General features: G+C 41.0%; 1 protein-coding gene across 1 annotated transcript; it reads right to left on the bottom strand.

The window, feature by feature from the left end:
• Window positions 1-414: 414 nt before the first annotated feature.
• Window positions 415-21,043, bottom strand: DYNLT2 (dynein light chain Tctex-type 2). Its single transcript, XM_064486442.1, has 4 exons — window positions 20,871-21,043; window positions 9,092-9,298; window positions 6,572-6,730; window positions 415-4,583 (listed from the first exon to the last, which is right to left on the bottom strand). The coding sequence occupies exons 1-4, from the start codon at window positions 20,982-20,984 to the stop codon at window positions 4,473-4,475; spliced, it is 591 nt and encodes a 196-aa protein (XP_064342512.1). The 5' UTR covers window positions 20,985-21,043; the 3' UTR covers window positions 415-4,472.
• Window positions 21,044-21,088: the final 45 nt, after the last annotated feature.

The following is a 21,088-nucleotide window of genomic DNA, read 5'->3' as shown; positions in this document are numbered from 1 at the left end:
CCCCCTCCTCAATGAATATTCCACCCATTCACTTTTACACCCTTTGTAACCAACTTGCCAAAGAAACCCAGAGCAGCTGCTCACCTGAGTCTGCCCTCTCTCCCCTTGAGAGTGGACTATCCATCCCTTAATAAATCCTCACTTTAGTTTCTTAACCTCCATGTCTGGTCTCTGAATTCTTTCTGCGACTGGACAAGAACCTACTCACTGGCAACACTAGCTCTGCATGTTAGCACAAGACTATAAAAATGACCACAGAAGTGAAACCATACAAAGTGATCTTACTAATCAGAGGGGAAAATTACTCTGTTCTATGACTTTAAAAAACTTCTGTTAAAACATTAAAAACTCCCTTACTGCCAATTATAAATGTACACAGAATTTTTAATTGTGAAACATATTTATTTAATACACTGTAACTTAAAACAGGAGAAACATTGAGACTCTTTGTAAAAACTTTACCAACAGAAGTCTGAATTGTGCTTGCCTTCTTCTCATCCTGTGACCTATCTTTTCTGAGCCCTGATAAACTGTCATGCTTCTTTTCCAGTTTGGGTTGGCTTCCAGCATCTTACCGTTTTCATTTTCAGTGCTGTAAAACATCCCCACGAGTTTCCTTGCCGTGAAGTCGCCTCAGTCTTGCTTCCCAGGACATCTTCATTCCTTTGCCACACCACTGGCCGTCATAAGCGACCTGTGGCATCAGGGTGTGCACGTCACAGCAGCACAGCCGGCAAGCCCAGCATGCAGCAGTTCATGTCTGCACCTAAAGTGGCGGGACCAGCCTCTGTGGCAGAAAATGGTTGTTTTTCAGTCCTTTGTAATCAACATAGCAACTAACTTCAGCACTGGCCTGAATTGATCTGGCCTCAGACTGACTGAGTTTTTTATTTATTATTATTCCCATTATTTCAGTTGATGCTTGAACAACACAGGTTTGAACTGTTTGGGTCCACTTCCACACGGGTTTTTCAAGGAGTACGTACTACAGTGCTACGCCTCCCGTGGTTGGCTGAGTCTGCAGATGCGGAACAGCGGATACAGCACAGTCTTCTCTCCAAAGCCAAGAAAGGCTTTCTCAACCATATGCAGCTTCCTGTTCCCAGAGTAATTTAAACTAAAAGAAGTTGCCTCAACCTCACCTTGTTTCCAACTTGTCAGACTCTCCCCTCATGGTGCCTGCAGGACGCTCCTGCAGGCTTAGCTCCCGTCCTGTCGTGGCTTTTCTGTTGTCATTCTCAGATTTCCTAGTCACATCCAGTTTCATTTCTGGCATCATCACTTCTTATTTCTTAGATGCACTTTCGTCTTTTCGGGCCAGTTTCCTCTTTGGATGGCCTATTTTGTACAACATGTTGTGGGTTTGTCCCTGGGAGACAAGGAGGCAACACAATCACGTGCTCTGCTGTCTTCTGACCTGAAGGGCTAAGTAGCAGGCGTGTGGTGACAGTAACTGCAGACTGAAAGACAGTCCTGACGCCCGTCTGTTATTCACGCAGGGACCTGGGGACTGAAGACGCAGCTGTGAAGTTTGCCCTGCATGCAACTCCTCAGCTAAGGTACTGTGGTAATTAAATCTGGACCATGTTGTTGGGGACTGGTGTAATCCAGCTGAACTGTAGTGGCTAAAATTTGTGCAAAGCAAAACAGCCTCATCGGATGATTACCTACATGATACTGAAGTCACAAAGGGTGATGGTAGGAGTCGAGTGGAGATGACTTTTGTGAGAGTGGGTCAAGTTTTCAGTAATCAGGAGGAGCAGGGACGTGGGGTCAACAACACAGGCGCAAGGCACAGTGCATCCTGAGGGCATAGCTTCCAGGAGTTTTTCATGGGCAGAGGTGCCGACCGTCCCTCCGGCTCCCAGGCATCAGGGATTAGAGGTAGGAGGCCGCAGGGACTCTTTCTCTGGGACAAGTCAGTTTGTGGTTAAGGAAAGAAACTCAAAATGCATCTGGAGGAGAGGCTGGGAGTAGAGAGGAGTTCTATGAACCATGGGGGAAGGTCAGTAAAAAAACTGTGAGCAGCAGGGAATCGGATTAGGGGATGTGCAGGTTTCTGTCGTGACTGAAGTAAACATTCATGTGACACTTGATGTGATGGATCCTGATGAGTCCTTAATGAGAGCAGGAAGTTGGTTCAAAAGTTACCGTCCTGACTATTTGGCACGACGGCTGGTGCACAGTCATACAGGCTCCAGTGGAGTGGCTGCCCGCGTGAGGTGGAGGGGGAGTTGGACAGTAGAGGGGCAGAGGCTGTCCTGGTGCAGGCCTCAGGGGAGCATGGAGGAGAAGGGGCGGGAAGGAGCCTTGGTGGTGGGAGGAGGGAAGTGACAGGAATGTGCACAAGATCTCACGAGTGCACACAGGAGGGCCCCTAGTGCGGCCCGGATTAGAAGGGAGAGGAGGAGTGGGGTGGGCAGTGAGCAGTGCTGCTGGCATGAGAGGTATTAATAATGTGCCTGGAATCCACTAAACCTCAGGAAATAGCAGAGTATTATATTCTGGAGAGCCTGGAACCTCAAGAGTAGGCAGAAGGGTTTGTATTAACTCAAAAGGCAGCCAAGAAGGACTGAGGGGTCCTGAGGCAGGGAGCCATGTAACCGAGTTATGCTTCTGACATGGTTACATCTTCAGTCTCATGGCGAAGATGAGGCTTGAGGCCAAGAAAAGTAGGTCCACTGGGTTTTCTCCCTGGCTCATCCTTCGAAGCACTGGCCATCATTTATAGGGGTACAGTTACTTAAAGCCAGCCCCCGACACAGGAGGGCTCCGGGAAGACAAGGGCCCTGCCCATTCTGCCCACGGGTCCACACTCTGCCTCTCACACAGGGCCTGGCACTTGGTAGACGCACAACACGTACGTTCAACAGAACAGTCAACAGATGAAAACACTGAAGAAAGCAACCACCGAAACTGATGTGAGAGAAGTGAGGACCCGGCGGGGGACACGGCAGTGATGGAAGGGGGGTGATTTTCAGTCACTTCAGAGTGTAGAGTTTCACAACCGTGGGGGGCGTGGGTTGGGAGAAGGGCAGGAGGAGGAGCAGCGCTAAGGCAGCTCTGGGCCTCGGGCGAGTACTGGGGCGTGACTCCAGGACCTGCAGTGCTCCAGCCACGCTCCGGCCGGCCAGAGGTGCCTGGCAGCTGTTGGCTAACTTGATTCACACGTGGCCCTGGGAGGAGGCGTGAGCATGCTCAGCAGCAGTCATTTATGGGACAGTCAGCGCAAACCCTAGCCAGGGCACTGTCACGACCAGGAAGGCACGTCGCTGAACAGGAGCTCTGTCCTAGGTTTGTTGTTACTGACTTCTTCTGTGGCCAAGGGTAGCGACTGGTAAGTCCTGTTTTGCAGACTCTTTGGGCTGCAGCTACCACGTCGACACTGTGTGGTGTGAAGCTGAGTCCTGGGCCACCCTGCTCATCATAACTCCTAAGTGAAAGGAAACTCTCCTGAATCTTCCTGCTTTCCTGTTTATAGACAGATTATTCAACTAATGGTATTTTTTACTGTCCATTGAGTCTGACCTAGGTTTTCCAGTTCTGATTATAACTAGGAAAACTGTATGAATTATCACAGACTTGCTGGTTGCCTCCCCCAAGCCCACCCCCTGCCGCCTTGAGAGGAGCTTGGGTTTATGGCTGTGTGCACTCCCGCCGCACACTTCAAGGAAGTGAGCTCCAGCCCCTGCCCCAGGGGGCGAACTACCACCGATTTAGTCTTGGGGACGCGATCAAATTCTATCGAGTTAAACAAAGGTGTGCAGAAGTCTGAGCAGAGGGTGGGAAGACAGAAGAAGCCTGGATTCTTGATCAAATGCCTGAGAAATAAAAATTTCCTCCTTTTTTCTTTTTTAACAATTATGTTAGGTTTTTAGGGTCTTGCAGCTAACAAGAACCTAGCTAATAGACTAACAAACAGGCTGCACACTTGTGTTTTGATTGGAGGGGGAGGTGCTCGTTAGGGAAGCATTAAATCTATCAACATCTTTCTTTCAAACTTGGTAAGTCCTTTCAAAAGAATGCATGCAGTATATTAAGATGCTGTTCAAAATACATCTGCTTTTGGAGGTTTTCCAAAAATCTATCTTAACACTTACTTAAGGTGACACTTAATTTGTGTCATAATTTTCTGTAGCGAATTCTAACTTTCTTAACTCTAACAAGGATGATACTGTTTGCATATGATTCCACTACCAGCATTCACATATTCACATACATATATATGAGCATGTAAGCATACCTCTTAGACGTCTATACTTTGGGTAATACAACGTTAGTAAATATGATAACTAGTAAGTGTGAAGGGAAAAATCCAGCATTTACTTTGTTGTGAAAAAGAATACAATTAAGAAGCTGCAATTGGAGATAAAAATATAGCTAATCAAAACTACTATGAGGTTCACAAATCTACAGATTTCATGTATTTTTGAAAAGTTGAGAAGCAAATGTCCTTTAGCCCACGTAACAAGCTATTCACAATAAAGTGCGAACACCAAGGCCAGGGCTACATAGGTTTCTGCTTCGTGTTTCACAGCCACCCAGCTGTCCCATGCGACATCCCAGATCCATCTACTGGCAACCTGCGGGACAAAGTTTTAGAAGGCCAACTTTAGATTGAACACGTTAAGAAGTAATTTTAAAATCTATACAAGTATGATTTTTTAAAAAGATGTGTCAGTATCTTAGAAAGTTACATTGGACAAGTAGTTTGTCCAAATTTCCCTTTCCTGAAAAGACTTAATTGTGATGCTTCCTGAGTCTGTCTTCTCTTTCACTGGAGCTGGTAGTTACCCGACGCAGGGAGAGAACACTAACACTCCCTTAGCAGAGTGTCTGGGCAGGTCCAGGAGGCACCCTGTAATTTGGGCCTGGAGGTCCTGCATGCAGAGCCATTCTGCTGTGATAGTCCATAATAAGGAATGACTCTTCCCACCCTTGAAAGATTTTTAAACGAAAGTTTGCTGTGACCTTGTCTGGAAATGAAGAAATGGCACTGATTACACAGCAGGCTACAGAGAAAATCCTAAATCCTTTGCTTCACCTACATGGTCTGACTTTTCCGTGCTGGATCAAAAATGGTCAGAAATCCTCTGTGGCTTTGCCCATCAAGAGGTTGAGTCTATTTTCCACCCCTTGACTGTGAGTTGGCCTTGGGATTTGGTCTGAGCAGACGAACGTAACACTGTGCAACCTCCAAGGAAGGCCTTGAGAGGCCCTCTGCTCTCACATCCCAGCCCGCGGGGAGGAGCCCCCCACGTGTAAGGAAGCCTGTTCAGTCCACTGGAGGATGTCAGCTCCTGTGCAGGAGAACCAGTGCCCAGCCAGCAGCAGCACCAACTGTCGGACGCACAAACGAGGCCGTCTTGGCCCTCTGGGCCCAGCCGAGTCACCGGACGGCTCAGGTGAACCCTCGAGACCAGCAGAAATCCCAACAGCTGATCCAGGCCGAGCGACTCACAGAATGATGGCCAGACAGATGGCTGGAGTTTTAGGCTGCTGAGTTCTGGGGTGGGGCTGCCCACCTGCACCGCAGACCCTCTGGCGGCAACCAGGCACTCCAGTCGGCCCGGCCTCAGCATTTCGCACTGCGCCCGGCCTGGACGCCCCCCGCCCTCTGGCCCAGCCAGCTCCCCGGGTCATTTAGACATCAGGGGCCTTCTCTGTCTGCAGACAGACCCAAGGAGCCACTCTGTCTGGAGGGCACTTGTCACCGTCTGCAAGCGTCTCATCCCTGAGTGCATGTAGCCCACAGTGTAACTCTCTCCACCCTGGGGGTCTGGCTGCCTGTCATGAGGCCAGCAGCCTCTGTGTCCAAGTCCCCCGCCTGCATCCAGGTGCCGCCCACTCCTCCACGAAGTCCTGCCGGCTGTGTCCAGCCCCCACACACTCACTGTCCCTCACTAGAAGTGCACAGCCCTGGGGATGCTGCACTCTCGTCTGTCTGTAACAGTAATGTACCTTTCTGCTGAGGGAGGCCTCTGGGCTGGAGACTACATCAAGGGTTTTAACACAGATAACCTTGTTAAATCTTCACAATAACCTAGCGAGTAGGTTTTATCACCCTTATTTTACAGAAGGAAAACCATGTCCCAGCCACGGGCAGGATTCCAGTCCAGGCCAGGGGGACCCTGAGCCCCAGGCCACCACACACCTTCACCATCTTATTGTCCTAACTCCAGACTGTGCTGCTGCCCAACCCCCCCCCCCCCCCCCGGCCAGAGCGAGACTCCCGGGAGTCGTGGGCGATGGCTTGTCATTTTCTGTGTTTTCCTCGGAACCGTTACCCTTAGGTGCCCTCAGTACACTTGCTGGTTAATTAGTAAATGACTTTAAATTGTCAAAACTGGAATGAGCATGGAACAGCACAGCCACATAACTCAATAAATTAGCCATGGAAGATGGACATTTCGAGGTTAGTATTTTTCAAATAATGCACAATGAAAGGAAGTACAGTTCACAAAGGCAGCCTTCCGTTCAAGACTGGGAGCGCCTGCAGGACATCACCATAACCCTGTCACTACGGGAACCGCACACGCGGACCTGGGAGACACGGCAGTGAGGTACTTACGTTGATTGCCTGACCCGTCTTTTGAATAAATAAGATTTTTATAATGAACTTATAACGATAGTACCCAAATTCTTTGACCGCTGACAATATTCGGTCTGCTAATTCAAGCGACAAATGAGAGAAGACTTTATCATCGTATTTGACATCTTTAAGGCTTTCCTTTAAAAAAATTAAGAAAAATATTTTATAAATAAAAATTGAAGTAAAAATGTGTCTAATTATTAAATATAAGTTTTGGAAAAATACACATATTTCTAACCAAATAATACTAAATGAATGATATGCTTAAAAATTTATTTCAAGAATGCTTTTGAGGAAAATTTAGTTTGGTTTTTAAAGTATGTTCAGCTGCTTAATATTACCAGCCTTTAGGCTGTAAGTTTTCCTTCACTAGATTACTCTACCAGTTATTAGGGTGACACAAAAGGAACTTTAAAACAAAGCTTCCAGAAATTCTCATGTAGGGAATCTAAAATCTTTTTCAAGTGTGTAAATTTGCTAAAATTCAGATCTGGGTTTTCCTAAAACAAACCTTGGAACCAGAGCCTGCATAATGTTGTTCTTGTCTTCCTAAATCAAAGGCCATTTCTTCTTTCTAACCGTCTCCCTGTGGCTTCTCACTCCACTGCTTTTTTCTGGGGCCTCCAGGAGTAACAAGGACATCAAAGCGTCTCATCGTGTTTGTCAGTAAATTAATGCACAGCTGGGGAAGACAGAGGGGGGCAAGGAAGCACTGCATTTTCTTACAGACCAAAAGCAGACCTGGACCTTCTGGTGAGCAGATAGCACCTGCCTCTGAATGGTTGACTTGGACCAGTGATAAATTAACTGACGTTCTGGGCTGTGGTGATAACAGATGGATGCCTGCTAGCTAACTGAGGTGAGTGAAACCACAGAAATTACCCTTCTTTTGATTCTGGTTCCCTTCTTGGTGCTTCTGGATCCGAACCGGGACTAGAAGCACTTAGCTCCTTCAGGCATTTGGCTGTGGTTCAGTCTTTGGACACATGGCAACATTCTCTCTCTCTTCTGAACTGATCCCAAGTTTTATCTACATACGAGTTCTTTTTTCATAAATACTGAGCACTTGGTCTAGGCCAATACCGACACCCTATCAGTGCACACATTCTGTGCCTAGAACTGCGTCCTAGGTTCCCTTAACCCGGAGGAAAACCCCTGGCCTCTTTTGGGGCCCGTTTTCACCTGCAAATCCAGTAGCTGTTTCAGGCCCCACTGTGCTTAATGCAATCCTGTAAATTATCATATGTAAATACAATGTAAAATTCTACTATATTCAGTAAACTTGAACTCACTCCACGCGGTAGGGCTGAGTGAATCACATACCAAAATACATACTCAAATCACAAATGGTTGCTATTAGTGTTTAGATGAGAGAAGGTATTTAGTAATTATTTTATTGTATTAATTGAGTTGAATTTCTTTATTTCCTAAAGCCATGAGCATTAACATCTTTACCAGGTATTATCTGATCATTATTAGTCCAGTTTAGAAATGTGTCTATGTCTGTGGTGGGGGAGGGAGGTTGGAGGGTGAGCTTCCTAAATGGTCTTCTGTATTAATAAAGGCTAATTCAGCTAAGAATTAACTTTGATACAATTAAAGGGGTGTTAATCATTTATACAAAATGCCTTACACATGTATTTTTTCCCCAGAAGCTAGCTTACATCTGTTGTTGCTAAAGGAATGCATTTTGTAAACTGGAGGTGGGGGCAGGTAGTCTGAAGACGAGGATTTAAGACGATCCCTGGGGTGGGGTTAGGCTGGGAGGTCCCGCAAAGGGAGCCAGGTCATCGGAAGCAACAAGGTGCCGGTGCCTGAAGGCGGACTTGTGACCGGGGTGAAAAGGAGGCGCAGCAACAGCGGCCTCTTACGCGCAGTCTCCGGTTGGAGACGTCTTACTTTGGTGCCCCACTGGGAAGGGCGGTGAGGGGAGTTCTTCCTGCCCACACGAGGCAGCTGTCAATACCAAAACTAGCGCAAGTAATGCTGGCGTTAATAGGAGCATTACAGAATCAGCTTCGTAAAACTGAAGAAGCTTTGTGGGGCGAGCCTGAAAACGTGTGTAAGTCTCAAACAACGGTCTTAAATGAACTTTAGGTTCCAGCGAGTTTAAGGGAGAAGAAAACCTATGCGTAAGTTGGGGACAGCCCATTCTTAAGGCGTTTTGTAGTCTAGTCCTGAACCAGTTTTTCACACACATACACGTATTCAATTTGTTTTTTTACTCATTCCTCCAAATATGGGAGAAACACGGAAGCTGCGAGATAATTTATGGATAATTAAGAGTTAAATAAAATAGCGAAAGAATATTCCCTTTAATCTAGCTTTAATCATAGCGTCAACGTGAAGATCATTGAGTGTGACTACAAAGTACTTTCATGTTTTCAGAGATAAATGGTACAAAATATCAATCAGGGTAACTACACTGCCATAAATCTCAACGCAGCTCCCAAGCCCTCAGCGCTAAGCTATTGCTATTGCACGTATCTGTCAACCTACCTTTAGTACCTGCTGGACTTTGGTTTCTACTGAATGAGCCTGGAATTTTTTCAATGGCTCCATTCGATACGAGTTAGCAAACTTTAACTTCGCCAGGGCGCTCTTCCATTCCTTCCCCACATCAGCAGCTGAGTCTTCAAACGGAGGCTCTACGTACTGAACGTCGTGAAAGGATTCTCGCAGTCTTTCTCTTAAAATCTGTGCATACTGAAAGGACAGGGCAGGGGAGAGAGAAGCAGAGGAGGGGCGAGAGGGGCACATATTACTCTTTTAACTGAAAAGTGAAATTTCAGTTTTAAGAACCCTGGTGGCATGGGACAGGGCTGACACAAGCTTGGAAACCAATTATAACAGACTTTTATGATTATGTGGTTGCTAAATCCTACACTCTCTGATTCGCTCCTGGCTAACAATTTGGTAAAAGAAGAAAAAGAATATAGCTATCATCTGTTTATCTATAAACATAAATATAAACCCAAATTTGAATGCATATATTCATGGAAGATGCAAAAGACCTAGACACTCCGTGGACTCAGAGGGCAACCGGGTGGCGAGGTATCAGGTGTGTACAGAACCCCCCATGTTCCCTACTCTGAGGTTTTCCATTATTATCTTCTTACAGCTCATTATGCTTATCTGTCCTTGAATAACACAGTTATTCAGATAACACACTCGCAAGTCTTCAGTTGAAAAGATCGCAAAAGTGCAAAGATTTGGCATAGACTTCATTCCGTGCTTTTGCTGTTCCACATTTATTCCATGACATTCGACACTCCTTAAGGAGCTATTTATTTAGTTCCTTCTATGGCTCAGTAAGCACGCGAGGCTCTGAAGTTACAGTGGTGAGCTTCACTGTAACAGCCAAGAATTAACTGCTTTAATCAAGATCCGCATTCCTGGAGTTATCCTTCTAATGGGGAGGAGGACTCACAGACACTAAAAAGTACACAGGGAAATGAATAAGCCAATTTAAATAGTGGTAATTGCTATAAAATAAAATCACATGACTTAATAGAAAGTCATCATGAGGGACTAATTCAGACTGAATAATCAAAGTGCCCTGTGAAGTAAGGTTTGGGCTGGAGCCTAAAAGGACCAGAAAACAGGAAGGATGAAGACTTAGGAACAAGAGCTGAGCATGCTCTGAAAACAGGCGTGCTTGGTGTGTCTGAAGTGCCGAGCGAGGCAGAGCGGTCACAGGACGCAGGGCTACGCAGAGTTTGGGCAGGAATTTGGAATTTATTCTCAGAACAACGGGGACAATGAAAGAATTTAAACGCGAATGTGGTATGTTCTAAATCACAGTTTTAAAAGATTATTCCGGCTGCTGTTTGGTGAATACAGGGAGATTAGGGACTGAATGAAGATAGTAATTTATGCTTTGTAAGACTTTTTACAAATATTGTTAACCATAAATAACTTCGTAACTTTATGACAGTTTTTCAAAACAGGAACATGATTTGCTCCTGCATTTATAGAAGAATTTTTATTTCCAATTAATTTATGTTACAAAAATTTCTGTTTATTCTGAAGCACTTATCCTTTTGATGTTTTTTGACATCCTATTTAAAGTGATTTAAAAACATGTTTTATGTTTTTAGGTGTTGTTTTAATATAAATACTGCTGTGCCCAGCTATTAAAATTTTACTAATTTGAATGTTTACTATGTCTTGATTTTCCTATAGACATAATACAGTCTCGCATATTTCTATCACCCCTCTTCCTTTTTCAGACCTTACTACGTAGGCTGGTAGTTTGAAAATGTATCTACTAAAACCCGCATTCACAGGGAGCAGCATGGGAGAACAATCATTCTCTACCACTGATGCTACTGTGTGACAGAAACTGTCACTGGAGCAACAACTTCCCTTTCTTTGTCCTCTAATTTGTCCCTCTCTGAGGGAGTTAATCTGATTAGTGAGCTAGGAAGAAGGAGACCATCTTTAGTGCAGAATCTCCCTAGCTCTCCTCTTGGCATCTGATTACAAGATTATAAGAATATAAGAATTATCTGTTTGCAGAGATAGGACGTAATCTTAGGTAAGTGTCATTGGCCAGTAGGCCCATGACTGGGTGAGCTGCTTTAATTCAGGTACAAATGTTACCATTTTCCAGCCTATCTTTCATCCCTAACGGTTTGTTAATATGGTGAGTTATATCGATTTTTGAATAGTAAACCAACATTGCGTTCTTGGAATAAACCACACTTGGACATTTATTATTATTATTATTAGTTGTTAATTAATTAATTTATTTTTACTAGAAGTTTGTACCTTTTAGCCCTCTTCACCCATTTGGCCTACCCTGCCCCCCATACCCCCCGCTTCTGGCAACCACCAGCCTATTTCTCTGTATCTGACCTCACTCTCTCTCTCTATATATATATATTGCCGCAGTTCTGCTTGTTTACTTTTGCTTCTGGAGTCAAATCCACATATGTATTTCCATATATGACAGAGATCACATGGTATTTGTCTTTCTCTGTCTCACTTATTCAGTGTAATGCCCTTGAGGCCCATCTGTGTTGTGGCAAATGGCAAGGTTCCGTTCCTTTTCATGACTAAATAGTACTCCAGCATGTACATATGCCACAGCTTCTTTACCCATTCATCCATCAGTAGACATGTAGGTAGTTTCCATGTCTTGGCTATTGAAGACAGTGCTGTAATGAACATGGAGGTGCATTTATCTTTTTGAATTAGTGTTTTTGTTTTCTTCAGATAAATATCCAGAAGTGGAATTGCTGGATCATATGGTAGTTCTATTTTTAATTTTTTGAGGACCCTCCCTACTGTTTTCCATAGTGACTGCATGAATTTCCTAACAACAGTGCACAAATGTTCTTTTGTCTCTACATCCTCATCAACACTTTTTTTTTGGTAACAGCCATTCTAATAGGTGTGAGTTTTGATTTACTATTTTCCTGATGACTAATGATGTTAAGCATCTTTTCACGTAACTTTTGACCATTTGTATGTCTTCTTTGAAAAATACCTATTCAGATCTTCTGCCCATTTTTAATCACATTGCTTATTGTCACTGTTTCTGCTACTGAGTTGTATCAGTTCTTTATATATTTTGGATATTAACCCCTTATCCGATATATGACTTGCAAATAATTTCTCCCACTCCGTAGGTTGTCTTTTCAGTTTGTTGATTACCTTTGCTGTGCAGAAGCTTTTCAGTTCACTGTAGTTCAACTCGTTTATTTTTGCTTCTGCAGTCAAATCCAAAAATTAATCACCAAGGCCAAGGTCAATGGAATTATCATCTACATTTTCTTCTAGGAGCTTTATGATTTCAGTTCTAGTCAAGTCTGTAGTCATTTTGAGTTTATTTTGTTTGTGGCATAAGATAGTGGTCCAGTTCTATTCTTTTGTATGTGGCTGTCCAGTTTTCCCAACATCATGCATTGAATAGACTGTCTTTCCCCTACTATATATATAGTCTTAGTTTCTTTGCCATAAATTAACTGACTATATATGCATGAACTTATTTCTAAACACTATATTGTGTTCCATTAATTTTTGTGTCTGTGTTAATGACAATACCATATTGTTTTGATTACTACAGCTTTGCAATATAGTTTGAAATCACGGAACATGTTGACACCAGCTTTGCTCAGAATTGCTTTGGCTGTTTGGGGTCTTTAGTGGGTTTTAGGATTTCAAATTTTAGGATTGTTTGTCCTTTTTCTGTGAAAAAATGTCAGGAATTTTGATAGGAGTTGTATTGAATTTGGAGATTCTTTAGATACTATGAAAATTTTAACAATATTAATTCTTCCAGTCCATGAACATGGAATATATTTCTATTTATTTACATCTTCTTCAATTTTTTTCCTTTAACATACCAGTTTTCAGTGCACAAGTTATTTCTAGATATTTCATTCTTTTTAATGCAATTATAAGTGGGAATGTTTCCTTAATTTCTTTTTTGTAGTTCACTATTGGTACACTATTAGTATTGATTTTGTATCCTGCCACTTTACTGAATTTGTTAGTTCTAGGTTTTTGGTAGAGTCTTTGGGGTATTCTACGTATAATGTCATGTCATATAAATAGTGACAATTTACTTCTTACTTTCCAATTTGAATGCCTTCAATTTCTTTTTCTCACTTAATTTTTCTGTCTAGAGCTTGCAGTAATATGTTGAATAAGTGTCTCAAGTGGGCATCTTGTCTTGTTCCTGATCTTAGGGGAAAAGCTTTGAGCCTTTCACCATTGAGTATCATGTTAGTTGTAGGCTTCTCATATATGGCCTTTATTATGTTGATACATTACCTCTTCAGCCACTTTGTTTAGAGATTTTTTTTTAAAAATCATAAATGGGTGTTAATTTTTGTTGAAGCTTTTTCTGCATGTATTTTGATGACCATGTGATTTTTATCCTTCATTTTGTTAATGTGCTGTATCACACTGATGGATTTGCAGATGTTGAACCAACTTTGCATCCCTGGAACAAATTCCATGATCATGATGCATTATCTTTTAAATGTACTGTTAAATTCAATTTGTTAATATTTTGTTGAGGATTTTTGCATGTATGTTCATCAGGAATATTGGCCTATAATTTTCCTTTATTGTGGTATCCTTGACTGGTTTTGATATCAGGGTAATACTGACCTTGAAAATGAGCTTGGAAGTATTTCCTCATCTTCTATTTTTTGGAAGAGTTTAAGAAGTTTGATTCCATTCTTCTTTGACTATTTGGTAGAATCCACCAGTGAAGACATCTGGTCCTGGACTTTTGGGGAGGTTTTCAATTTTGATTCAATCTGCTTCCTAGTAATTGGTCAATTCAGATTTTCTATTTCTTCATGATTCAGTCTTGGAAGTTTGTATGTTTCTAGGAATTTACCCATTTCTTCTAGGTTGTTGAAATTCTTGGTATAGTGATCTCTTACAATCTTTTGTATTTTTGCTATATCAATTGTAATTCTGATTTTATTCGAGTCTTCTCTCAGGTCTTGGTCAATTGAACAAAAGGTATGTCAATTTTGTTTATCTTTTTACAGAATCAGCTCTTAGTTTCACTGATCTTTTCTATTTTTTTTTTAGTGTCTATTTATTTCCACTCTGATCTTCATTATTTCATTCCTTCTACTAATGTTGGACTTTGTTCTTCTTTTTCTCATTCTTTGAGATGTAGTTAGGTTGTTTGAGATTCTTCTTATTTCTTGAGGTAGGCATTTATCATATGGATTTCCACCTTAGAATTGCTTTTGCTACACCACGTAAATTTTGTTACGTTGTATTTCCATTTTAATTTGTCTCAAGGTGTTTTTTTATTTCTCTTTTGATTTCTTCATTGACCCGTTGGCTGCTCATTAGCATGCTGTTTAATCTCCACATACTTGGGAGTTTCCCAGTTTTCTTTTTGTATTTCTAGTTTCATATCATTTTGCTTGGTAAAGATACTTGATATTTCAATCCTCTTAAACTTATTAAGACTTGCTTTGTGGCCTAAAGTGTGATCTATCCTGGAGAATGTTCCAGGTGTACTTGAGAAGAAAGTGTACCCTGCTGCTTTTGAATGAAACATTCTCTCTATATATATCTGCTAAGTCCATCTGGTCTAGTGTCACTAAAGACCAATGTTTCCTTATTGATTTTATGTCCAGATGATCTACCCATTGATGCAAGTAGGGTATTAAAATCCTCTACTATTATTGTGCTGCTGTCTATTTCTCCCTTTAGGAATGTTAATATTTGCCTTACATATTTAGGTTTCCTGTGTTGGGCACAGCATATATATTCTATTCTTCCTGTATATTGTTGGATTTAATTAGCTGTAATTTTGGCAAAAACTTTTGCATCTATGTTCATGAATATTAGTCTGTTTTCTTGTTATGACTTTGGTTTCAATAGCAAAGTAATGCTGACCTGTTAAGAAGGATAGGGGAAAAGTCTTTTTTCAACTTTCCAGAACACTTTATAATATATGGTAGAAATTCACCAGGAAAGCCATCTGGGCCTGGAGTTTTCTTTATGGGAAGGTTTTAAACTACATTACAGATTCATTTTCTTTAACAGATATAGGGGCTATTCAGTGTATCTATTATTTCTTGAGTGAACTTCAGTAGCTTGTGACTATATATTTCTTTTCTCTTAGAGCAGCCACAACAGAGTATCACAGACCAGACAGAAATTTATTTGCTCAACATTCTGGAGGCCAGAAGTCCATGATCAAGGTGCCAACAGGACTTTTTCCTGAGGCTTCTCTTTTGCAGATGGCTGCTCTTTTCCTGCCCTTTCAGTCATCCCTACGTGCATACTTGGCCTTGGTCTGTCTGTGTCCTAACCTCCTTTTATAAGGACACCGGCCAGATTGGTTAAAGGCATACCGTAACAGCTTCATTTTAACTTACTTCTTAAGGCCCTATCTCCACATACACTCACATTCTGAGGTGCTGGGGGGCTTAGGGCTTCAACATAAGCATTCTAAGGGAACACAAGTCAGCTCACAATAGTATCTTTCAACGAATTTACGCATCTCATCCAAGTTGTTGAATTTATGATTACAGTTGTTCTTAATATTTCCTTCTGATCCATTTAAGTTCTTTTGGGTCCGTAGTGATTCCCCCCTTTCAAATCTGGTATTAATGATGTCTTTTTTTTTTTTTTTTCCTTTCTGATTAGTCTGGATTGAGCAAGAGTTGGCAAAGTTTTTCTGCAAAAGGCCAGCTAGTAAATATCTTAGGCACTGTGGGCCAAATAATGTCCTTTTCCCATATTCCATCCTCCATCACCCTCTAGTGCTTTTCAAATAACCCTTTAAAACATACAATTTTTAGCTCACAGGCTGTACAGAAATAGACTGCGAGCCAGATTTGACCCACCAATTTATTTGCCAACCTCTGGATTGGAGGTTTATCAACTATATTGATCTTTCCAAAATATCTTTGGTTTCATTGATTTTCTGTATTGTTTTTCACTTTACTATTTCATTGATTTCATTGATTTCCACTCATTTTTATCTCCTTTTTTGGCTTAGAGTTGTTTGCTTTTTAAAATATGTGCTGATGGTTGAAATATTGATTTGAAATCTAATACAGGTATTTAGGACTATAAAATCCATGAGTACTGCTTTAGCTACATACTACAATTTTTGAAATGTTGTATTTTCATTTTCATTCATTTTTAAATACTTCGTTTTCTTCTTTTAGCCACAGGATACTTAGAAGTGTGTCATTTAATTTTCAGGCAATTTGTGACTTTCCAAAAATCTTACAGTTGATAATTTTTAATTTATTTCATTGTGGTCAGAGAACATACTTTGTATGATCCAAATTCCTTTAAAGTTATTGAGAACTGTTTTATGCCCCAGGACATATTCTATCTTAGTGTTTCACGTGCACTTCTAAAGAACATTTATTCAGCTGTGGTTGCATTGAGTATTAGATAAAAGTCCACTAACTTCAGTTGGATTTTAGTATTTGTGTCTTTTATATCCTTACTACCTTCTTGTCTACTTGTTTTTATCAATTATTGAAAGACAGACATAGGCAGAGGAACAGATAGGGATCAAGACCGGTATTGAAATTGCCAACTGTAATTATTCATGTCTATTTCTGCAGGAACAAATACATGAAATTTTTGCTTCCTGTATTTCAAAGCTGATTTTTGGTGCATAAACATTTGGGATTTCTATGTCTTTTTGATGAATTGATCTCTTACTATTATGAAATGGACCCTCTTTCTCTCTCATATTGTACAGAAATGTACTTTAACATTAATACATGCACTCCAGCTTTCTTCTGATGTGTGTTCACATGGTATATCTTTTTCCATCATTCTCATTTTAACCTATTTGAACCTTTATATTTAAATTGTGTTTTTTGTAGACAGTATATAGTTTCACCTTGCTTCTATAACCAATCTGACAATCTCTTAAAACTTTACTGGCATGTTTATAACATTTAATGTGGTTGGCATGATTCTGTTTAAACCCATCATACTGGTTTTTGTTCCCTTTATTTTTAAAGCTTTCTTTTGAATTAAATGTTTAATTTGTTGGCCTATTAGCTTTAATCTTTCCCACTGGTGGTTTTGGGGCATGTAGTATATATCTTTCACTTATTGCAGTCTACCTTCAAATCATGAATCTTGTGCTTGAATTCCACTCATCTTGGATTTGTGGGTTTATAGTTTTCATCAAACTTGGAAACTTCTCATTATTTCTTCAATTATTTTGTCTGTCCCCTCTCCTCACCTGGGTACTCCAGATTATAAATTTTTGCCTGAAATTTCCCCATAGCTCATTGATGTCTAACTTTTTTTTTTTTTAGGTTTTCTACTGCTGTCTCTAAATTCAGTAATATTGTTACACAGTGTCAAATCTGCTGTTAATTCCACTCAGTTTACTATTACTATTACATTTCTGACACTGTATTTTTCATCTGTAGAGGTTTGATTTGGATTTACCATGCCCATCTTTTCTTCTCACACTTGAACATACAGAATGTAATATTAACTGTTTTATATTATTTTATAACTGCTTTAATGCGATTTTATATATATACATATATATATATATATATTATAAAACAGTTTTATAATAACTTCTTCAGTGTTCTTTTATACTAGTTCTATCTTTGCATCATTCCTGGGTATTTTTTATTGTTTCTTCTCTCCATTGTGAGTTGTATCTTCCTGCTTCTTTGCAGGTATGCTATTTAAATACCAGACACTGTGAATTTTACCTTCTTGTTTGCTGTCTATTTTTGTATTCCTGTAAGTATTCTTGAGCTTTCTTCTAGAATGTAGTAACTTGGAAACACTGTAATCTTCCTGAGGCTTGTCTTTAAGCTTTGATAGGCCAGATTAGAGAAATCTTTAAATTTAGGGCTATTTGCGCCGCGCCGCCCCCCCCCCCCCATACTGAGACAATACTTCTTAGCATGCTAACCAATGCCCTATGATTTACAAAGCTTTCCACTCTTACTGGTGGGGGGAGGAGACTATTTTGTGTGAGTCCCAAGGATTTTTTTCTGCTCCCTTTGGGTGGTTCTTTCTCTAGCCATGGGTCACTTCCTCACTAGATGCACTAGTGCACTAAGCTGAAGACTTGAGGAAAATCCTCTGCAGATCTTTGGAGCTGTTTGTACAGTACTCTTCTCTTTAATACTTTACTCTATAGACTCATGTCACCTTGACCTACCCTGACTCCCAAATCACTCTCAGTTAAGGGAGACCTCTCTATAAAGTGTAGGCTGGAATTTCTCACCAGGCAGTAAGTTAGAGGAAATACTGGAGCTTACCTTTCCTGCTTTTCCTCACCCAGAGATCACTATCTTGTCTTGCCTTACACCCAGCCAGTGGAAACAATTAAATTTTGTGGGTTTTTTTTTTTGTAGTTTCTGGTAGGAATTACTCCATGTTGGCTGTTAGTAGAAATCCTTAATTTTGATATAAACCTGCTGTTTTGATCATCTGTCAGACTGCTTTATGTTTTAGTTGGGAAGAGAGGCATTATTAGCTCCCTAAAACTATTAAAAACAAAATCTTTATTTTGTTCCTTTTGATTAATAGAATGCTTCCCTAGGGTAACTGCCGTCTTCTTCCCCTACCACAATATATGCAAGGAATACAACCATATTGTACCATCAATGTGGCTCCCAACTGCAACGAATCTCTTGGGGATACAGCATGTGTTTGTGGTTTAAAAATAACAGATTCTAACATGCTGAAAACTCTCATCTCTGGCATTTCTTTCTCATATATATTGGCCTTCTAATTTAGTAGCCTCTTTATTAAGAATATTTATCCCTTAAGAATCTTTTTAGAAGTAATCACTTCTAAAAATTAGAAATAGGTTTTATATATGATCAACTTTTTGGTATCTACTAAAACAACCTGAGTTTAATTATTTAACCTATTGATACGGTATTTCCTTATGTTGAGCCTACTTAAAATCCTAGGGGGAAAAAAAGAGCTTGGCCATGAGAAGCCATTATATTAATGTATTTCTAAATGTTATTTGCTAGTATTGAAGATTTTCAAATGTATGCACACAATTGAGACTAATCAGACTTTCAATTTTTGGTGATCTGTTTTAAGGTTTTGGAATCTTTGGTTGCAAGGAACAGAAACTGATTGTTGTTAGCCATATATGAAATTAATTGGAAAGATGTGGAGTAGCTCACAGGATGGAAGAGAAGGCTAAACAATCAGACACATGAGGTATTTCAGTATGCCACCTTCAATTTAAATTAATCTCAACCACTTTCTTGCATATTCTAGGAAGAGTTCATCTAATTAGCCTAATTTTGATCTTATCCTCACCGCAAAGGAAGGTGACTGACAGTCCCAACAAAACTCTATCCAGTGGGGAATGAATTACTTCTCCAAAGGAAAACTGAGGTGCTACTACTAAAGGAAAATAAATGGATGGAGAGATAAAATCAAAAGGCATTTGTAACGATTAAATTGTGTGTCCTAATTTTTCCTCTGCTCAGGATCCTGGGAATTATCAGCTACCGAAAGCTGGGAATGACTAATTAGTGACTCACTCCCCTCAGGCACATCTAGTGTGAAATCCTTTCTCAGTCTCTTCCCAATTATTGATCTATTCAAATTTCTAACCCGCCCCCCATAGAAACCCAGATTTTAAAGACAGCTATGACTGATCACATACATACCAAATATGCAAGAATTGCCTTTGTCTCCTATTCCCCAGATTTGGGTGACATACCAAGTGTACCTACATGTCCCATCCTTTTGGATTCAGGCTTCCTCATTTTTCAATACTTCACAACTTCAGTAGGCAGTAAGTTTATATAAGGCACCTTTGCCCCCAAATAGAAATATTCTTCATCACTGCTGGTGACCCATCTCTTACTCAGACTTATTACGAGGCAATACAACATAGTTTCTGGGAGCATGAATTTGAAGTCCAACATCTTAAGATTTCTAGCCTTGCTGTGTTTTTTCGTAGTTATGTAAAATTGGCCTGTTTGCTTTTCCTCCTTTAGTTTCTCTTTCCTCTGTAAAACGCAGACATCAAAAGAACAGTCATTAGAACCTGAAACGTTGTCATGAATTTTGGGGGGGTGGGGAGTTTCTTTTTGTTACTTGAAATGTTTCAGGATCTTCAACAATTAGTGTTTTGCCTGTTCTCTCTCCTTCATCCTGCTAATTGTGAGTCCCATGAAGTAGGTATGAAAAGAAATCGTTATAGGCAAGTGGACCAGAAGTCCCAGCTCCATCATTACAGTTTTGTATCCTTGGCAAATTATTTTCTCTCTTAAAGTCTCTATAATATTAAGATGGAGTATCGATCACCACAATGGTTTTCAGACTATAGCCCTGTGGAAATTCTTGTGTTATACTACCAGTAAAATTGAATGACACTTTTCCATTAATTTCAGACAGCAAGGAAAAGAATATTTGCAATTTAACTTTCTCGCTAGTTATATGTTCTTCAAATACTGAAACTGCTGTTTTTAAAACTCGAAGCATCTCATTTTTCTGCTTGGTGTATCAGTTTTTTGTTTTTTTGGGTTTTTTTTTTTTTTTTTTTGGCACAGCACACACTCATTTTGGCTGGTAAAACTGCCTCTGGGGTGTACAACGGCACTAAACATTCTAAAAGTACGTATTTCTGGAAAGAGCAGCAATACTCCTCGGCTACTTTCAGGAAATCCGCAAGCCGAACAAACCTAAAGAGAACCGAAGCAGCCCCTCCATCCGTTAACGCAGAGCCCTCGGGTCTACACTGCCAAAGCCGGAGCTCTGCAGCCCAGGGGCGTCCCTCGTCCCGCGTCTCCGCACTCACTGCCTCCTTCTCGAACATGCTAGGCCTCCTCTCTCTCCGAGGCGTCACCGGCGGCTGCTGAGGCGCCGGGTTAGAGGGCGACTTCCCACCCGGGCCCCGGCCCCGCTTCTCCATGTCGGCTGCTCTCCCAGACTCCCGCCGAGCCACCCCAACGCCTCGCCGCTTCCCGCGAGAGCGCCACTCTCGCGCCTGCGCCATGCCAGCCGGAAGTGCGCCGA

This window comes from Camelus dromedarius, chromosome 6, assembly GCF_036321535.1.
Source record: "Camelus dromedarius isolate mCamDro1 chromosome 6, mCamDro1.pat, whole genome shotgun sequence".
NCBI lineage: Eukaryota > Metazoa > Chordata > Mammalia > Artiodactyla > Camelidae > Camelus > Camelus dromedarius.
The sequence above is the reverse complement of the archived record's forward strand: the minus strand, read 5'-3'. Positions and strand labels throughout refer to the sequence as shown.